This window comes from Xyrauchen texanus, chromosome 1, assembly GCF_025860055.1.
Source record: "Xyrauchen texanus isolate HMW12.3.18 chromosome 1, RBS_HiC_50CHRs, whole genome shotgun sequence".
NCBI lineage: Eukaryota > Metazoa > Chordata > Actinopteri > Cypriniformes > Catostomidae > Xyrauchen > Xyrauchen texanus.
In genome coordinates this window covers 47,025,005-47,045,582 of record NC_068276.1, presented here as the reverse complement: position 1 = coordinate 47,045,582, position 20,578 = coordinate 47,025,005, and the positions used below count along the sequence as shown (strand labels likewise).

Sequence of the window (20,578 nt, the reverse complement as noted above, 5' to 3'; positions counted from 1 at the left end):
TGTGACTATGTTGGCATCAAACATTTTTTTTTACTTTTTTTTAGCATTTTCTAAGAAATAAAAATAAAAACTATTTAATAATCAAAAAATATCAAGTGGTGTAACCATCAATTAAAAGGTATTCAAATAATTTCCTTGCTCCTTGAATGCACAAGAGTGTACACTACTAAGTTTTCCAATATTTTTCAAAGTAATAAGTATTTTTACAAATCTCATGAAATATTTGAATCGCGAATATCAATATTTTTTTTGGGGTTATTTGATCTCAAAAATGTCAAAATATTTGAGATTTTTGTAAAAACGTCACACAGTCATAAGGTTCTAAAAGATTCTTCTCTGTTTTTTAGTTGTCACATGACATGACAAAAAATATTTTTTTTAAAAAAGTTTACCTTCTTATTTTTAAAGAAATAAGGCACTTTCTAGACAATTACACCAATTATACATTTTTTTACTTTAGTCCCCAGAAATAAAAATTGCAAAATCACTTTGAACTGAGAAACTGAAATTGTCCTTTATAGTAGAGATGTATTCAAGTAACTGATTTGTATACATTTTAAATTAATGCATTTATTGTATTATTGAATTATACCTTAGTAGATCTGGCTAAAAACAAAATGTCACATAATTGTGCAACAACTACAAAAACAAAACTAATATATCATAAAGATGCAAGGAGAAAGTCCTCCTCATCAGACTGCCACTCTCAGGGGACTAGAAGGGACTCAAACTTTCCAGCTCCATAAAGGGGGGTGAAAAAGTTCAATAAGGGCAAGTTTAAAAGCAGCAAGCCCCTTATTCAAAATGAACAGAAAAAAAGAGGATATGACACAATAGCCTCTTTCAGCTCCCATATCACATGTACTATGTGCACAGGGACTAAGGGGTGTTAATGTAGCTCCTTTCCTCGCATTGTGTCAACAGGACGTATTGGGAATGTCAGGGAAGCTAAAACCGTGTGTGCAAGTCCTTGCAGCATGGGATCTGCCTACAATCCATCCACAGTCATGTTCCAAGGAAATTCCAAATGGAGCTTTCTGGTGAATCTATCCACTTTTAACTCTTAACTTTGGCCATTAGGCTATCTTGAACAAAAACATGGCTATAGCTACAGTGTAAACAAGAAGTGGTCAGCAAAGTGGTTTATGAATAATAATTCTTTATTGCCTGTCACTGATGACAGAGCAAACATGATAACTCTCTCAGTAAGGAAATTAGGAATGATCTTTCGTCATACAGTGAAGTTTCTTTTGTTTTTACACAACACATCAGGCAGACTGAATGGAAACTATAAAATCACATTTGATTAATGCCTTTTAATATAATTTTATCAATTTCAATTTAATGTTTTGCAATGCATTGTTGTGAATCCACACAAATCTGACTATTTTAATGCACATACAATATGCGTTGTTGGGGTTGCAATTCAACGCACTCTAAAAACATGCAAGTGATTAGGCCAAAAGATTTATTCATTGCTGACTCATTCAAAATGCTTTGCGTTATTATTTTTAAGCATTCCAAAAATAATGCTCCAAGTATTACAGGTGCAACTGGCAATGAGTGACAGTGTAGTTATTAAACAAATACTTCGAATAATATTTCACACTAAAAGTTTTGCCTTTTAAGTTCCCATTAAAGTTTATAAACTTTTTTTAATTAACTTTAGTTTATTTATTTATTACTGTCAAAAAACGAACTCGTCTCAATGCTCCTTGACCTCAAAAGTTTCACAAACTTTGACACCGCAACTATCACAGAGAATAAAACATGATGCAAAAACAGCACTTACCACCGTCTGCCGTTTATCCCACAAGATGCGTTTATTTGTTGACCAAGCTCTCGAAACAAATGTGACAAAGCGAAAGCTCCATTTTCGTCTCAGTTGTTGAAAGTCACTTGTTGCAGGTCTTGTTTTCGGACTAGTTTTACTTCAAGCACACACGGGCTATTGACGAGTGTAAAGCCCGCCCACATCACTCCGCCCACCCGCTAAATCACCATCACTCCCGCAGCAGCCTGATTCACGATCAGCTGATTTCTTCAACATAACAACTAATCAGCGCGCATTTCAGAATTCAGCTGATCTCAAAGCTCAATGCCGCAGAAACAAGGTGTAGGCCCTACAAGCCCTTGTGGTACCAGTATCGGTGAAATCAAGGGGTTTCGTGTGATAATGAGTTTTTAAACACGAAGATAGTTTACGTTGATGTATGTGTGCTTTAACAATCTAAAGGCTTTACAATGTCTAGAGCGCCTTGAATCTCTAGAGCAGGAGCAAGAGATGGGGAGAATTTCGTGAGCATATGTGTGTAATATATATATATATATATATATATATATATATATATATATATATATATATATATATCTTCTAAAAACATTATGTACTTAAGGCAGTGTGCTGTTGTATTGGGGCCGGGTGCGTCGCCCGGTGTCAAGTTTCATCACATACAAAATGTACATGATATTAAAATGAATAAATGTCAATTTTTCCAGCCTGCTGTAGTATTATTTTATTGCCATCATTAGATTAGACATTTCAGACACCGTTACTGAATAATGTTATTTACATTGAATAAATAGTATAGCTTATCTAATTTTATTACGTGTTGTATTTTAATGGGGATATAATTTATTACAGCTGACGGTCACGTGAGCAAACAAGGTTTGAACATCGACCGATAACAAGATAAAAAAAAAAATGCATGGATTTTTACCACTTCTGTGTGCACATTTGAAGGCTGCTTATTGGATCAATAACGGTAAACGTCATATTATGCGACGGTTTACGATACTGGCTAAAAGTTTTGCCCTAGAGTACCTTTCATAATGGTCAATAAAAGTAAAAAAATTGAATAAAAAAAGTCTTGCCTTAGGAACAGGTGGACTCGTATATAGTGACATTTTGGTGTGACATTCTTGATTTGAAGTGTTCTGTAAATCCCAATTTTGAGTTTACTAATAGAAATGTAATTTTTGGTTTTCACAATTGGGAAAATATAAATTATATTATAAACCTTGTTTTTCTGTTAGTAAAATACAATTTTCACAACTGTTAATTCTCTAAAAGCAAACTGCATTTTTAATATATAGCCTAGAGTCTATTCAACTTTAGAAAAACCCGAATTGTCTGAATTGGTGATAGTCATTGTTTCTGAACATTTAATAATAATAAATAGGTGATGCAACCAAATTAAGCACTGACTTAGCTACAAACCAATTTGTTACTAAGCCCTTAATTTGAACTTTATGTCCCAACCTAAGCGAGACCTTACGGAAAACGGTTGCAACCCTACCTTTTTTTAAGAAGTTGCCCAACACAAATTGTCACCTGTCATTGCAAACTGGTGGGCTATTAGCATGTCATGTCAAATCTTTTAAACTGACAGCGCCATCTAGTGAGGGGACTTGACAGTAGATAGCAGAACACGGACTTGCTGACTATATGCACATATAGCCTATATATAATGCAAATTACAATATTTCACGCATGCCGCATGACTCTCATAGATCCCCGATGAAAAACACCCTGTTAACAATCTCATGTCCTCGAGCTCCTGGAAAGCATGTTATGAGGGCAGGGACGGACTGGGGCTAAAAAACAGCCCTGGACTTTCTCCCAAATAGGCCCATCATCCGGCCATTCGCCACTAGCCGCGCAACAGACACTAGTAAAACATGTAAAATAGTCTGACTGACTGTTATTTAGACCGTTATTTACTTTATGGTTTCCATGGTGACGCGTCATTGCTTGTCACGTGACACACCGCAGCCACAACAGCACTGAATGAATGATGATATGCTTTATGCCGTTTTTCCTTTTTATTAAAAATATTCACACATTTGTTAGCATGTTAGCATGAAATATCTGATATTCAGATTGTCAAATAAATGCAAGTGGGTGAGTTTTGTTGTCTAAACACCTTTATAACGATCGCGTTAGTTGAGCTGTGAGCGATGGGCGCCGTCATAGTGCCACAGTTCAGAGAATCGGATCTGTTGGATTTAGGCTACAACACGTTAATTCATCCACTTCTCCCAAAATACATGAAAGTAAGTGACCGGTGAACTGGGAGAAGAATAGAGTAAACTTTAAAGTTACTTTCACAATGTGTATCTGATTGATATGAATAAAACGTGTCTAATTATTATGGAAAGGAATATTATTGCCGTTTCCATAGACATCAGTGTGTATTTTACAAACTCTATGTCTCTCTAAATGTATTGTATTGTTTGTTTAGTACCTACGTATGTGAAATGAAATTATATGTCTGAAACCTAAAACCTAAAAGAAACATTATGTGGTTGAAAACACTGAAAACTAAGTTGTGATATGACAGCGCTGAGCGCGTCCGTCTCTGGCTCAGCGCCAGCCAACGAGCGAAAGCACATTTAATATTAGCAGCTAATCACGGTGCACTGACCGTTCTAATCACACTGGTGTGTGTGTGTGTGTGTGTGTGTGTGTGTGTGTGTGTGTGTGTGTGATCGTACGTGCGATCTCCCAGCTAATTAGGTGCTAAGACCTGTATCAATATGCAAATGAAAAAAGGTCTGCACTCTAAAAATACTTGTATTTCGTTTAAACAGGAGATAAAAAAAAAAAAATAGTACAAACGTTTCTGCTGTCTGCCTTCGTCGGTGTAACAATTTACTTGTTCTCAATAGTAGAAAGAACACGCTGCAAATCTTCAGGTGATCATAATCAAACTATCAAACAATCAATCAATCCACAGACTCCAGTTCAAATCCATATGGAACAACACATAATAATTGAAATAACGATGGGAACAATAACACATCAGGCAATAATGCCGTTCATAAACATCGCGCCCAGAAAAAAAGACGAAACATGCAATATCAAAATCTTCATTTAAACCCAAAGGAGACATCCAAAACGCCTCTCTAACATTTTTAGGTTGTCACAACAAAAACCTCCCTGTAACGTTCTTGGAACGTTATTTTATGGTAAAAATAAATAAAAAATAGAACCTAAAAATAACCATTAGAGAACGTTCTGTATAAGTTATTTTTGGGTTGTCACAACAAAAACCTCCCTGCAACGTTCTGTGAATGTTATTTTATTGTCAAAAACGGAACCTCAAAATAACCATTAGAGAACATTCTGTATAAGCTCTTTTTAGGTTGTCACACAAAAACCTCCTTGCAACGTTCCGGGAACTTAGTTTATGGTAATAAAAAATAGAACCTAAAAATAACCATTAGAGAACGTTATGTATAAGTTGTTTTTAGGTTGTCACACACAAACCTCCCTGCAACGCTCTGGGAACTTCAGTTCATGATACGAAAAAAAAAAAAATCTAAAGAGAACGTTCCTAGAACGTTAGAATTTGGCTCCCAAAACAGCACCATACGGGAACCACTCTAACATTAGGGAAACATTCTTTGTTTACGGTGATGTTTCAGAGGTTATAATTTATTAACCATGTTTATTTACAAACAGTTTATTCACAGTTGCATATGTTTAATGCCCTTAAATGAGTAAATAAGAGCATATTCTTCTACCTGCAAATGTTTATAAATATACTGTATTAAAAGTTGATCTTATTACTGTGTTGCCTGTGTTCTCACTCCCTGAGGACCAAAAATGTGAAGGGAAAACGTTTTCTTTCCAGTTCAATTTTAAACATTCTGATTGTGTCTATTTAGTGGAAATCCTGAAATCTCCACCCTTTGTTGTAAATCCGCCATGTTTTAATTTCTCTACGCGTGGGTAGGCTGCACTTGAACTCCTCTGCTCCACTGGCCAGAGTCTCGGTTTTGTTGTTGTGTGGAGTAACAGGAAAGACGCGTCTCTTTTTGACAAACCCTGCATCATTTTCAGTAGGGAGCGCTGTCTGTCCTGTTTGGGGATCCAGGGCCCCGATGTCTCTTGCGAGCAATGTAGGCGTTGCTGTGTGTTAACTTCGTCAAAAAGCATCACACTTTCAGCTGTAATATGTAATAAATGTAAAGTTTGTGCATTAATTGTTGCCTGTAAACTTTATATCTCACAATAATGGTGTTTGAGCAAAGGCTGTTTTATCCCAAGTATTTCTTTAAATCTGTTTTGATCATTTGACATTTTAAAATAAAGCAAGCCACCAGAGCCAGTGTGGTAAGCTACCTTAAGGGGTGTTCTGCAGCATGATGCGAAGTGGCTTTAATTGTTTAAATTAAATAGCAATAGGTTACATAATAGCCTAACAGTCAGAATAAACAGTGGACATTTTTCGTAAAAAGTAAATTTAGACAATTTACAGTGCATCCGGAAAGTATTCACAGTGCTTCACTTTTTCCACATTTTGTTACAGCCTTATTCCAAAATTGATTACATTTATTTTTCCTAAAAATTCTACAAACAATACCCAATTGTTTGAAATCTTTGCAAATTAAAAAAAAAAAGAAAAAAAAAAAGGAAATTTACATGAATCGCTGTGAAGCGCTGTGAATACTTTCCGGATGCACTGTACGTAAGAATATCAATGATTTAAATAAAAATGTATTCTGCTCATGTTTCGCGAATAAGTGCCCATTGTGCAGTCAAAGGTGTTCAGATATGGGCCGTGACGAGGTTGTCCAAGATGCTAAAAACTGAGAAAAATGTTTATACAGATTTCTACAAAGAAATTAAAGGTGCTCTAAATTATTTTTCTGAATTAAAAAAGTTATACTTGGTGACCCGATAGCCAAATGGTTAGGGCACATACCAACGTGCCCCCTGTTCGATTCCTGGCTGGGTGGAAATTTGCTGCAGGTCATTCCCCTGTCTCTCTCCACTTTCACTGTCAACTAAAGGCATAAAATGGCCACACACAAAAAAAAGTTATACTGCAATAAAAAATTTGTAATTTTGAAATGCATGTCTAAAGTATTGAGCACTAAGACTCCAGCCCTATCAGTAACCTTACAAAAATGGTTTAATTCTACATGGAGCGGGTCCACTCATGGGGGCGGCCATGTTGGATCACATGACCAGTAATACTACTCACTTAATCTCCATAACAGACTTGTTTTTGAACATTTGTACTCATGGATTAATCATGACTGACTATGAATAGTGCATTTCTTCAATGACATCAGTAACAAATAGATTGTATAATTTAGGTAATTTTAAAATAATTAATGAGGGGCTAAAAGGGTCTTCTCTGTTTAATGTGTTATTTATTTACTATCTGTCACATGCATGTTGGTGACAATTTGGTGGAAAAAAATAATTTTACCGCTTACTTTTTTTAAAGAAAAAATAATACGATTTTACCTTACACTACTCATGCCAACATTTATCACGTATTTCAGCTTTAATTTTCTTATATTTTTTGTTGTTGTTGTTCATAATAGTAAAGGTGTACTCGAGTAATTGTTTTGTTTAAACTGCATTTTTGAATATAACTCAAGTAATCAGAAGAAAATAATAAGCTTCTAGTCATTGACCTAAATATGAACTATATTATAATGGATTCAAACACAGCTCATCCAGTCATAATTTGGTAGCAGAATGAAGTATTATTTATAATATTGCAGTAGTACCTGTTTAGAAGAATATGGTTTAAGAATATTATGAGAGAAAATGCTTCTAAGTTCTGCTACTAAGAACTTGACTGCAGGCATTTAATGTCCAGCCAAAAGTAACAAATTTATAATCCAATGCATGGCAACCTTAACACCCTTGATTACAAGGGCGTAGATTTGGCTAGAACATTGGGGTGATTGCTGCATGAAGCATTTTCTTGTTTCCATTAATCATGGTATACATATTGGGGGGGGGGGTTGTACTTGTTTTGATTATGTACTTGAAGACCCCCACCCCGCTTGATTAGATTCCAGCAGAAGAAGCCAAGATGCTCCTGTCTGGGGGCCCACCATGAAACTCCCTTCCTGTGCTGTCCCTCTGTGCAGCCAGATCCACAGGAAGTTTGTTCTCAAACATGGTGGTCCCACGCATATTGAAAAAAGCAAAGTGCTCCTTTTTCTAGTTGACTGCAAGTAAACACTCAAGAGCATGGTTTTGATAAAGGCAGGATGGAATATGCACACTCTGTCACACAAAACACACATAGGGGGGAAATGGGACAAAGCCTTCCCACCCAGTCAGCAGAGCTGGAGCTGTCTCCAGATGAGGTGTCGTGTTAGAAGGCTGACAAGCTTTTCTTCCAGAGTCTTTCTGAATTGGCTGAGTTCTCTCCAGCATTTAGTAACTGCTTCTCCAGTGCTGTTCCTGTCTCAATACAGATCTGGGGCCCAGCCTGTCAGCACTGGACAAATCCAATGAGAAACTGTCTCTCACACACATGTACAGAGACAATTTAGGGCAGATGTGTAAACCCGGGAGATGAGTTCTGGGATTTAGTTTAGTCTTTTAATTGGACATCCAGGACTGATGTCATTCCATGAAAATGTGCAGATGAGTTGAAATATAATACATAAATAAAACAGAGTTTCACAAGGTATTGTTGAAGTTGCATGGTGCAGAAATGTTCTCACCACTAAACAGGTGCTCCCATTTTTCATAAATGACACAAACATGGAAAAGAAAATAATTTAATTAGGAAGGAAAGTCAATTAACACTGGGAATACGTGGGAATATGGCCACACCCTGAAATGAAAGAGCATCAGTAAAGAGTTTCAGTGAGAGAACAGCAAGCTTTTTATTTTCCCATGCTCATTCACTAGAGACACAAAGTATGTTTTTCTCTCAGTCAAGTTAAAGACAGATGTTGAACTTTTAACAGAAATCTGAATTACTCCCTAAAGCAAATGTCTTCACCCTGCAAAGACAATGAGCATTTAGGCAATAAAACAGTGAAGCCAAATATATTTTGCAAAACAACTTAACATCTTTCTCAAATATTGAAATAAATGAGGCAGAGTTTTCAAACTGTAAGTTAAACAGAAATGCACTCCATAGTATTTCCTTACAGTATAACTTAAATGTTACCCACCGAGCACTTTATTAGGTACACCTGTACACCTACCTAATTCATGGGATTATGTAACCACCTAATCAATAAAGTGGCAGCAGTGCAATACATAAAATCATGCAGATACGGGTCAGGAGCTTCAGTTTCTGTTCACATCTACCACCACAATAGGGAAAAAATGTGATCACAGACCGTGTGATTATTGTTGGTTACAGACGTGCTGGTTTGAGTATTTCTGTCACAAAGCAGAACTGGTTTCATGAACATGATGATGAGTTCATTGTTCATTTGTAGCCTTCCCAGTCACCGGATCTGAATCCTATAGAACACCTTTGGGATGTGGTAGAACAAGAGATTTGCAGCATGAATATGCAGCTGGCAAATCTGCAGTAATTGTGTGATGTAAACATCTAACATAGAATAGAATCTCAAAGGAATGTTTCCAACATCTTGCGAAATTTATGCCATAAAGAACTCAGGCTGTTTTCAGGGCAAAGAGAGGCTCTACCCAGTATTAGTATAATGTTCCTAATAAAGTGCTTAGTAAGTATATTCAGAGCAGTTTATTAAGAAAAAAGTTTTTGGGGTACCATAGCAGAACAGAATATATTTCAAAATCATTTGAAATGGACTCACATTTGAGTGAAATTAAAGGGATATTTAAACCAAAAATGAAAATTCTCACATCATTAACTCACCCTCATGCCATCCCAGATGTGTGACTTCTATTCTTCTGCAAAACACAACAGAAGAATTTTAAAAGAATATTTCAGCTCTGTTGATCCTCACAATGCAAGTGAATGGTGACCAGACCGTTGAAGTCCCAAAGGCAGTATAAAAGTAATATATAAGACTCCAGTGGTTAAATCTATATCTTCTGAAAATATATGATAGGTATGGATCAATATCAGTAATAAAGATAAATATTTCAGTTCTTTTTAAAATGTTAATAGGCACTTTCACTTTCACATGCTGGTGTTGAAGGGAGGTTCACTTTCACATTCAGTCACCTACAGGCTGGGGCTGGTCAAAAGTGAAGATTGATAGTAAAAAAAAAAAGTCTCAAATATTGATCTGTTTCTCACCCACACCTATCATATTGCTCCAGAAGACATGGATTTAAACACTGGATTACTTTTATGCCTCCTTTATGTCATTTTTGGACCTTCTGAGTTCTAGTCACCATTCACTTGCATTGTATGGACCTAGAGAGATGAGATGTTCTTCTAAAAATCTTCATTTGTGTTCTGCTAAACAAAGTCACACATCTGGGATGGCATAAGGGTGTGTAAATGGAGAGAATCATTTTTTTGTGAACAATCCCTGTAACACTGCAACAATATTTTTTCTACATTAGTGGGAAGGAATGAATTTGTTGCAATGGATGTGCAAAGTGGGCCCATTTTGTGATTGAAATAAACTTAAATGGAGACATCCTTGGTCAATGTTTGCAAAGGTTTTAATCTTTCTTTTTTTTACTTCTTTATAAAATTATGTTATTCCATTAAATTCAGTATACTGTATATCAACCCTCAATACACTTTGGCACTACAAAGTAGCAGAGTAGCAGCCTTTGAGGAAGTAGCATTTAGAGGAACGGGGAGGTATAAAGTGTTCCTGGAGAAATGGGGCGGGTATTTGACATTTGTAGATGTGTGATAATTGTTGTTGTGTTTTTTTTTTTTGTTTATTTATCTATTTATTTTTTGTGCATGTGTGTGTCTATGTCATTTGGGACCACTGTTATGTTGTTGGGGTTAGGGTGGGATTGAGAGGGGTAATAGTTGGGGTTAAATGTGATTCTTTGTATATATGTTTTGTTTTCTGAGGTGTATATATATGAATCAATAAAAATAGTTAATTACAAAGAGGAGTCTTTAGTGCCTAATGCATTTTGAATGGTTTTCAGAGTTAAATGAGAGGATAAGAAACAATCACTGTAGGAGGGGAATAAACGCACATACAACGGGATTAAAAAAAAAGATGGCACATTTATTACTACATAAATGTTATATACATATTGTTTTTTCTGTTACAGAGACAGAAAAAAAAAGAATTCAACTTCTTACTGCTGGTTTTCTGATGTGCATTGACAATACCTTGAATTTTGACATGGGTACAAATCTTTCATCAACCAACAAATACAGACTGGAGACATAGATGGAGAGCACATCTTCTGGAACATCGAGCTCGTACAATACCCCATATGTACTAGACTGCAAGCTACAATCCTACTTATGTTCTTAAGATGCTATCAATAATCTTTTTTATAGTAATGTATAGTCATGGTAAATAACCGTACATTTCTTTTACTATCTAATATAGTAAAATAAAGTAAGAAACTTTTTACTCAAAACTTTTGATTTCAAAAATCTAGAAAGAGTATTATTTAGAGTTCAAGAAATGTTCTTACAATATTATTGTATAAAAGACTAACTATATTGAAAAATAAGCCAAATGTTTTTTTTTTACCTTTTCATAGTTTTTTTTTTTGTTATGAGGGAAAGCATCAGGGCATACAGCAAAATCTAACATATCCAACAGAGGAAAAACAGAACACAGAAAACTAGGAAAAGAGAAAAAACAAGGAAAACAAAACAATAAACAAAGAGATGACTCATAACCTCGATTAATTTTCAGCAGGCAAAAATACAAGCTCTTGAATACTGAAATGTATAACAAGGCCACAAAGACTAATGGATTTCACAATAATTTTTAAGTAAGGTAACTCTCCACGAAACAAAGAATAAGAGAAAACACAGTTGGAAATTAATGCTGATATTCTGAAACTTCCTTAAGTTTTTGTTCTTTTGACTTTATGACTTCAGGAAGTGATACATATTAGAATGTGGCAGTCTTTTTGCACTGGAGTGAATGCATGGAAGACAACAGACAGGGAAGAAAAATACAATGTTTTTTGAAAAAAAAAAGTTTTTGGTCTTAATGAATAAACTATACATTACAAAATGAAAGCTGTGACTCAAGATTTCAAAAAAAGAAATAATGTCAGAAAAATCCTGATCCTTGTTCGATAATTTCCACTGTTTGCTGAGTTTGATGATACACAGCATTTTAAATATGAAGAGCTTCTCTTTATCAAACAGACATTGCGCTCACATTCTGCTGATCAAGTACTTCAATGCAAGGGGGAAAGACAAAAGTCACTCTAAGTAACTTAGGACATCCTTGTATTATCTCACGACAATTATACGCTTTACTATGAAGCCTAGAGAATTGCTTTGTATACAATTACAAATAAACATATAACATGTGGTTATTCTTGAGTTTTTTTTCTTTTTACTTTTTTAATTGCTAATGGTTTTAGAAAAAAAAACATAAAGCAAAACTCTAATTCAGGCCAGGTAAAGTAATGGTCATCGTTTAAAACCCAACTCTTCTCAAACAGTACCATGTCTAACACCTTAGATGCAGGCTAAATGTCTATCAGAGGTTCCTCAGTACAGATACCCTCGGCATAACCATAGCTGTCTAAACAAAACAGAGACCAAATGATGTAACATATGAATACAAACAAACTGCATCGGAAATCGGTCATTTCTCTTTACCATTAACACTATATGGCAAAGGAATCAAAAGAACGAGATTGTGTCCCCTTTCACATTTAAGACACTAAGAAGTATGCAGGGAATGCTGGGGTTTTGAAACATTCTGCTTTCTGTTTCCAAACTGCTTACTAATGACCATAAACATGATAGCTTGTGTTGGATCTTTGACCTTTCAGTAAAGCCAGAGTTTGCCATTCCACCATCATTTCCACAACACAGGGAATCCGGCCAAACATGCACAGGGTTGATCCCATCTCGCCTCACTCATTCCCTCTCTTAAACTTCTGTCTGTGATGAGGACTCCTCGCTACACTATCAACATACATAATAAAGAATTAGGTAGTTTTGGTTTCTCATGCTGAAATTTGCAGAATGAATGTACGATAAATATAAATAATATATTATTTCTTCTTTTTTATTCTAGACAAAAAGGGACCCTTGAGTCTTTGAACGTTCAAATACCATCAAATTCTTTCGAGGGCATGAAATTTGATCTAAGCGTGATAAAATATATTAATCTCATAGAGTTTGAGCGTAGAGGCCCTTCCACAGACACGTGACACGAGAGAGGGTGCAGACAGCACACGACTCTAATGTGACGGACAAACTGCAGATCTACTGAAACGCCACCAGCTTCTCAAAGCAATGTCAGAACTTTCCCTTTAAACATAGACTTGCAGCTCAGAAACATAATAAACAGGAAGAAAAAAAAAAAGAAAAAAAGAAAAACAAATTCTGTTACAATGCATTCGTCAATTCAGTTTAGGCACAAGGCAACTTCCACGTACAGGGTGGAGTGGGTGGCGACAGTCTCTGATTGTACAGCTGCGGACCACAGCTTGCAGACAGCGATATGTGCTAAGGGGCTCCTTATGCTTGATTTTCTTTTTCTCCGGTGGGCAGAAATTTGCTTATCGATATGGTGTCTTCACAGGGAGCTGGGCATTTGATAATTTTCTTCTATCTCAGGATTGCTTATCAGTGGAATTTTGCTTCGATTGGTCTGTCTTCTCAAATCTGTGTCACAAACAGTGAGTCCTGTCCGCCCGAGGAAAGCAAGGTGACCGACTCAGTCTAACACATGCCATCATGATCCATTTAATCTAAAAGTGAGGGAAAGATGAAGACAATGCTTATAAGTCTCTTGTCTTATAACATACTTGTGTCAATCTATTTGAATATTTGTGCATATAACTACACTTTTCGTATAAAATCAGTCTCAGCAAAAGGAAGGAGCAAGGCTCGTGGTGTTGTGCTCTTGCCACCTGCATGTATTATGTCTCTCTATACCAGGGGTGCCCACACTTTTTTGTGTGATGATCTACTTTTAAATGACCAACTCAATAAGATCTACCAACTAAAAAAACACAGTTTCATTTAAAATAAGAAAATGCTTGTTGGGACTACTGCATGTATCCCTACATGGAATTCATCTTCTAATTAATACAAAAATATATAATAATGTTCAATGTTGATATCATTCAGTTTTAAAACTAAACCCAAAACACCTACAGCACAATAGATTACAATAGCCAGGGCATTTACCTTATTCTGATGATGAGTAAATATTGACCAGGCTAGGTTTAGTTTATTCAGTTGCCATGACAACTAGGTTTGAGCATACGCGCCTTCCAAGGACTTCTGAGAACAGAGCTCAAATTGCGATGCTACTGCCCAGATTAGGCAAAACATTGGGATGCTACTGCCCGGATTAGGCAAAACTATCTGATTCCATTCAGTTTTGCCTAATCTGGGCAGTAGCATCGCAATTTCGAGCTCTGTCCTCAGAAGTCCTTGGAAGGCGCGTATGCTCAAACCTAGTTGTCATGGCAACTGAATAAACTAAACCTAGCCTGGTTTACTCGTCAACTGCAAGTCAGACAGAAACTAAAAGAAGGAAAGACATTATATTTATTTTTATAAACATTTTACGAAAGTACATTTACATTTTGTGCGATCTACCAGCATTGCCTTTGCGATCGGCTGGTAGATCGCGATCGACGTATTGGGCACCCCTGCTCTATACTGTATGTGAGGAGCTGATCTTAGGGTCAAGTTACCTGGCCAGTGTTCACAAATGGCCCATGGGGTTGGATGCGTCTGTGAGGCCTGGGTGCACAGGCTGGTGGGCTTGCTGGGGGTCACCTGAAACCCCCGATACCTTCTCCTCCTCCCTTCTCTTAAGGCAGGCTGCTTTGGGGTTCAGGTTCCTCTCTGCACAAAGGAAATTCACACACTTCACCATAACATTACCACTTTTACGACTGAGTCCATAATATTTTATTGACAGAATCGACAGAATCCTCAAATTTGGGGTCCTTCGAATCAAAAAGTTTGATAATCCCCTGTATAAAACTACTCAAAAATGGAGGAAGACAGTATGCATAAATAATTTTTTGAGTGTAAACACACACAATCACTTTGGGAAAATCAGAGTACTTATATTAGAAAATGTAAGATCATCTTGTCATTGAAAGATATATACATGACTTATTTTTCAAGTAATAACCAATCTATAAACCGTTATTCACATTTTCTTAATTTTAAGTATAAATATTTCATTCATAAGAACAAATGTCTTGATTTATTCTCCAAATTTGAAGTCTTCTTGGTTACAATGTTTCATACGGTGCAATAAATAATGCAAAAAAGGCAATTTCTAAGGCAATATGTCAGCTTAGACCCTGCTGTTACCTATTTTTATTTCCATTTGAAATTTTATAATAAATATTTATCTTTACTGTTTTTTATCCCAACAATTTGTTCATAACTTTGTGTATTTTTCCCTGTATTTCTCTTAGTGCTTACTGTTGCTTGTTTATGCAATAAAAAAGCACTACTGGTTTGTGTATATATATTTCATAATCACACACTTAAACTAGGAGAACCATTTATTCTCTTATGAAGCCTTATGAAACCAGCTACTCTGAGAACTGTTGAACGGCTCAGGAAGAGATTGATATAAACATTAGAGCAATATCTGACCTCTGACTTGCTGCTCGAGGTTGAGAATGACAGCGACGGCCTGGTGAAGAATGAGCAGTTTGGTCTGGGGCTTCTCGCTCTTTAGGTGCAGCTGACACATGCGGCCAAGTTCTTTAAATGCCTCATTGATGTCTCGAACCCGAAGCCGCTCGCGGGCATTGTTGGCCATCCTCCTCTCACGTTCGCGTTCCGCCTTCTGCTCGGGGTTCAAGTCCTCGTCTTCATTGATACTGCTGCAGAACAATTCAGACATGTCAGACAAGATGGAGGAACAATGTTGCCTCAGACAATTCAGAAAATGATGTCAATGGGCAATAGCTCTGTTCCAAAACACAGGCAGCTGCCTTCTAAGGCAGCATGCTAACTGTCACGGTGTGATCGATTTGGAATGCTCTACATAGACAGCAACTCTGCGTGCTCCACATGCAAGTGCCTTGCCTTGTTCGAGTCCCTCCTCTTATTCCCTTCATATCCCTTTTATCACTCTCGTCATCTGATTTGAAATCGTCAGAGGAGTGGTTGTCGTGCATGTCGTCTTTTTCTTGATTCTCGAGCTTCAGCCCCAGAGGAGAAGCCACTTGGCTAGCGAGTCCTGTCATACAACCAAAGCACAAAGATGGGCTTAATGCTTAATGCAAGTGCCAAGTAGACATCAAGTTGACATTGGGACAAAAATAAACCAATGACTAAAAAGAGTGAAAAAAAAAGCTTTCAAACCTCTGAGAGTGTCTGCTTGGTGGTTTAGCTCTGAGCTGGAGGTGGGTCCCGCACTGGCCTGCAATCCAGCATGGTTGTTGTTCAGGCTGACGCCCTCTTCGCGGTGAACGGAGCCCTGTCAGAACAGACAGCCATAAATACATGAGGCAGAGAACAGAGCAAAACATCAAGAGTCCCTCTGATCATGAGGCCATCTGATCCGAGAGAACAAAAGTGATTTACATTAAATCGGGGTAAGAGACAGATCTTGGACATCAAAGCTAAGAGAGTCTCTGTGTTCCTACTGTAGAGTGTGACCTCCCTTTCTGAAAGACTGAGGTATTCTCACTACAAAGAATGACCTTCACAGCCCCAAATTCGCACTCAGAGACACACAGCACTTCAGTCCGGAGTTCTAACTCTGTTCCACCAAAAAGACTTTCATATTGTTTTCTTTGCTTTTCACTTTGAAAGCATAGGTCTATATTTTGAGAGGCATCAATCTATCATTCGACAGAGGACTGGATGCCATACCTTTTCAGGAAATATTGGACATAAGTGTTAGTAGTGGAAGGAAGCTTTCTGTTTCAAAGCCAGTGGCATAGTGCCAAACATCAGGTCACTTGAGAACATTAAAGTCAACCCATTTTATTTCAGTAATGTCATGCATTTAAAGAGTAAAACAGAACATTCAATGCGATCAAATTTTTTGAGCATTTATTTTTTATTTTATTCATCGGGATGGTTAAAATTTCCATTCTAAAAGTGTTCCATACCAGAATGGAGCCAGACCATAATGCATGTTTGTAGTCAGTTGTGGACAAAGGCGCAGGAAGGGGGGTGCTTCAGTGAGCAAAACTGGAAAACAGTATCAAGGAGATTTAATATATATTGCATTGTATTTATGCAGTATATATAACAACATTTTCGCTTTCAGTATATCTGTCATTATGTTAATAAAAATCGCGTCCTGTTTTGGAGAGATTTGTCATGCTTGTGGGCAGGCTCTGCTGAAATGAAGAGAGCCCTTGTGATGGATACCAGTGAACTTTCTTTTCTTTATCCCTTTTATTTGCACAAAAGTAAAAAAAGTGACCGTTAACAATTAAACATGAATTTGACAATACATTTCAATTAAATTGTGTTATTGTATTATTACTTTTGTTTAATAATAAATATTGTAGTTTAATTTTACAATTTATATGAATTAAAAACAAACAAATCCTCAATTTTTTTTTCATAAAGAGTATTGTGTAAGATCATCCTTTGACATTTTTAATAATAATAATAATAATAATTTAAAAAAAAACCAGTACAGGTAAGAGCTCTAGTATTCTCATGTTTTGTCGCCATGTGGATAGCACCTAAACTTCAGCTGAGCAACAAACTGTCTCCCTAACTTCATCTTCTGGTGTTTGATTGTGTTTAACATACATTACTTGTCTTGTTGTTTCCTCACTTATTGATCCCTGTAAAGTAGCTGGATGTAAATGTAACTGAAACACATTGCACACAATGGGACAGCGATGCTCGGCCATTCTTCAAACTTCATATTGTATGTATTTAAACATATTGGAGCTCACTATATTGCTTTTATTATTTTACTAAATAATATGATATCTGTTGTGATCAATCCTATTAATTAAGAAAGAAGAGTAGTTTGATGCAACACTTGACACTTTCGCTATGGTAGACTGTAACTAATGCATTGGCTGGCTTATTGAATGACTTGTGGTGAAAATATTCCTTTGCGTTATGTGTGTGTGTACGATGATAGACATGATCAAAGCCCTTCTGATAGGAAAACCTACAAGGTTAGCATTGATTAGAGTAACGCGGCCGTTCCATAGACATTCTATGGAAGTACACTGGCAAGGAAACAAGAGGCCATTTTTTTAGAATGGGTGTCTATAGAGGAGATGCCTCACAATGCTGAAAAACTGCTTTTGTGTGGAAACGGCTCTAATGAATTAACTGCCTGTCCGCTAATCTTCAACATGTTTTACACTTAACAATCCTTTTGAAGTGAACTACTGTATGTGTTGAGTTTACTATGATAAAATTGCTGTTTTATAAGAGAAGTCACAGACGATTTTATGACCGGAAGGTGTAAGTTTATGGCTCTCTCCATTCATTTGTATAATATCAGCAAACTGTCGTAAAATGCTAGTTGACCGTTACAACCGTTACGATCTCTCCAATGATGGAACTGTGAAGGTTGTTATCTCAGTACTATAAGATCTCTGACATGATCCCCAGCGAGACACGTGTGCATGATGTGTATATTGTCAGCCTAAACTGCAAAAAAAATTTGTCAAAAATTTGTTCCCACGCTTATGGTTGGGGAAAACTACTGAAAAACCACCAGCACCCATGTTAATGGAGTTTTTTTGTTTGGTTGTAGAGTCTATATATATATAGCAAACAGGGGACTATAGTGCATGTTCAGCCTCAAGAGATGTAACCCAAAATTCCCCTTTACAAATCTACAATTAATTGGTATTATTGCTGTAACGTTTATTACAATAAAATAAAAGGCAGCAGATTGCAGTATTAAGTATTTGCAAGATTATAGAAAGGTTGTGTGAAAGGTGCTGTAAGCAAGTTTGGCATTCTGAAGCTTTCACGCGACAGAGCCGTTTAATAAGCCATGCCCCCTCATTCCCTCAACTCCGAAAAAATACAATTTTGAGACCAAAATTTGCAAAACAACAGCACTGTTTGTTTCCTCAGCACCCTCAACTGACAAACATAATGAAACATAGCCTCAATGATCCACTTCAAATACAACACTATGAGAATGAGCAAAATGATTGAAAGGTGAAAAGTTTTACGGACACATTTTTGTTTGCTGTTTACAAAGTCTTTAGCTGTCACAGAGACCGGTGAGATATCTCAGGACACTTATTTCATTATTATCTTTAAGGGGGTAGGAACATTTTTTGCATTCTTTTCCTTGATAAAATCACTTACAGCACTGTTATCTTATTTAACATACTTTAAAGGAATATTCCGGGTTCAATACAAGTTAAGCTCAATAAACAGCATTTGTGGCATAATATTGATTACAACAACAAAAGAAAAATTCAACCTGTCTCTTCTTTTCTTAAAAAAAAAAAAAAAAAAAAATCAAGGTTACTGTGGAACAAGTGAATGTGGAACATTTTTGGTGGCTTTAAAGGCAGAAATGTGAAGCTTGTAATTTTATAAAAGCACTTACATTAATTCTTCTGTTAAAACTTGTGTATTATTTGAGCTGTAAAGTTGTTTAAATAACCATTTTCTAAAGTTTTTTTAGGGTTTTAGAGTTTGTGGCATTAGGTCGTCATGGCAACGAAGCTGTAAAATTGGAAATAACCTTTTAATAAATAAATGTTTTCACACTAAAATCATGTTAACATGCATATTGTTTATTTATTGTGGTCAAATGTGTTTTTTAATGTTTACGGATTGGCCCCATTCACCTCCATTTTAAGTGCCTCAGTGTAACTTTAGCTTTAAAAAAATTATAAAATTCTAGACAAGGGAACACAAGTTGATTTTGTTTGTGGTAATCAAGTTTTTGCCACAAATGCTGTATTAATGGAATATTCCTTTAATATGAACTAATAGCCAGTGGTGCCTAGATGATGTCATCTGAAAAGGAAAGCTGTTTCAGAGGTGAGATGATTACAATAAAGAAAGAAAACAGGATACATTTTGATTTCTTGTGACTTTAAAGATTCATTTTGCACTATTATTTTGAAATGGACACTCAGATACCATTTATCAGCATACTTAGTTTCCATCCAAACCGCATGACTACATATGGATACAGCAACAGTTTCACCAGCATTTGGCATTGGTGGATTCCAAACGCATCTGGATTTGATCAAGCTCTTGACATGCGATCAGCCAAGCAGTGGAGAAGAAACCATTGCATCCCCTCACTGACTGTCTGTCACATTACCCTTCTCACTACACAAGTAAGCCTGCAATCAAGTTTCCTTTCTGAGTAGCAATGGGATTGGGAGTCATGGAGGAAGAAGAGTGGGGGGGTGGGGGTGGGGGGGTCATAGAATGGGATGAAATGAGGGAGATGTCTTTTCCCCGCTTTTCCTTCAGGAATGTGTTCCTAAGTCACTGTTGGCCTCTGTTAACCTCCGGGCTGCCCAACCCCAAACCCCCTTCCCCCACACTCTAATCTCAGCACCACTCTCAACAGGTGTCCAAATAACTCTTTGTCTGTTGCAGAAGAGGAGCGGAGGAGGGGGATGCGGACCAAAGAAGGCAGCCATTTTCCTGTCTGGGCTTGATTACCATACAGCTGAGGCGCTTAGACAGACACACACACACACACACGACTAAAGCGTCAGATTTCCTGAGTTGTTAAGAAAGAGGAGGGAAAAAAGATAAGAGAGAGACAG

At 36.7% G+C, this 20,578-nt stretch overlaps 2 protein-coding genes across 11 annotated transcripts in view; both read right to left on the bottom strand.

Moving 5' to 3' along the window:
• Window positions 1–1,921, bottom strand: part of LOC127650012 (cingulin-like protein 1) — a 49,543-nt gene extending 47,622 nt beyond the window's left edge. For both annotated transcript variants that reach the window (XM_052135122.1, XM_052135130.1), the window contains exon 1: window positions 1,793–1,921. The gene's annotated coding sequence lies outside the window, so the exon portion shown is untranslated. The remainder of the gene's footprint in view (window positions 1–1,792) is intronic.
• An 8,992-nt stretch (window positions 1,922–10,913) lies between these two features.
• Window positions 10,914–20,578, bottom strand: part of LOC127644239 (transcription factor 12-like) — a 145,267-nt gene continuing 135,602 nt past the window's right edge. For all 9 annotated transcript variants that reach the window (XM_052127322.1, XM_052127352.1, XM_052127336.1 and 6 more), the window contains 5 exons: window positions 16,194–16,308; window positions 15,915–16,068; window positions 15,477–15,709; window positions 14,552–14,705; window positions 10,914–13,594 (listed from right to left, as the gene is read on the bottom strand). In XM_052127322.1, the coding sequence (XP_051983282.1) occupies window positions 14,563–14,705; window positions 15,477–15,709; window positions 15,915–16,068; window positions 16,194–16,308 (645 nt within the window). In that variant the 3' untranslated portion in view covers window positions 10,914–13,594; window positions 14,552–14,562. The remainder of the gene's footprint in view (window positions 13,595–14,551; window positions 14,706–15,476; window positions 15,710–15,914; window positions 16,069–16,193; window positions 16,309–20,578) is intronic.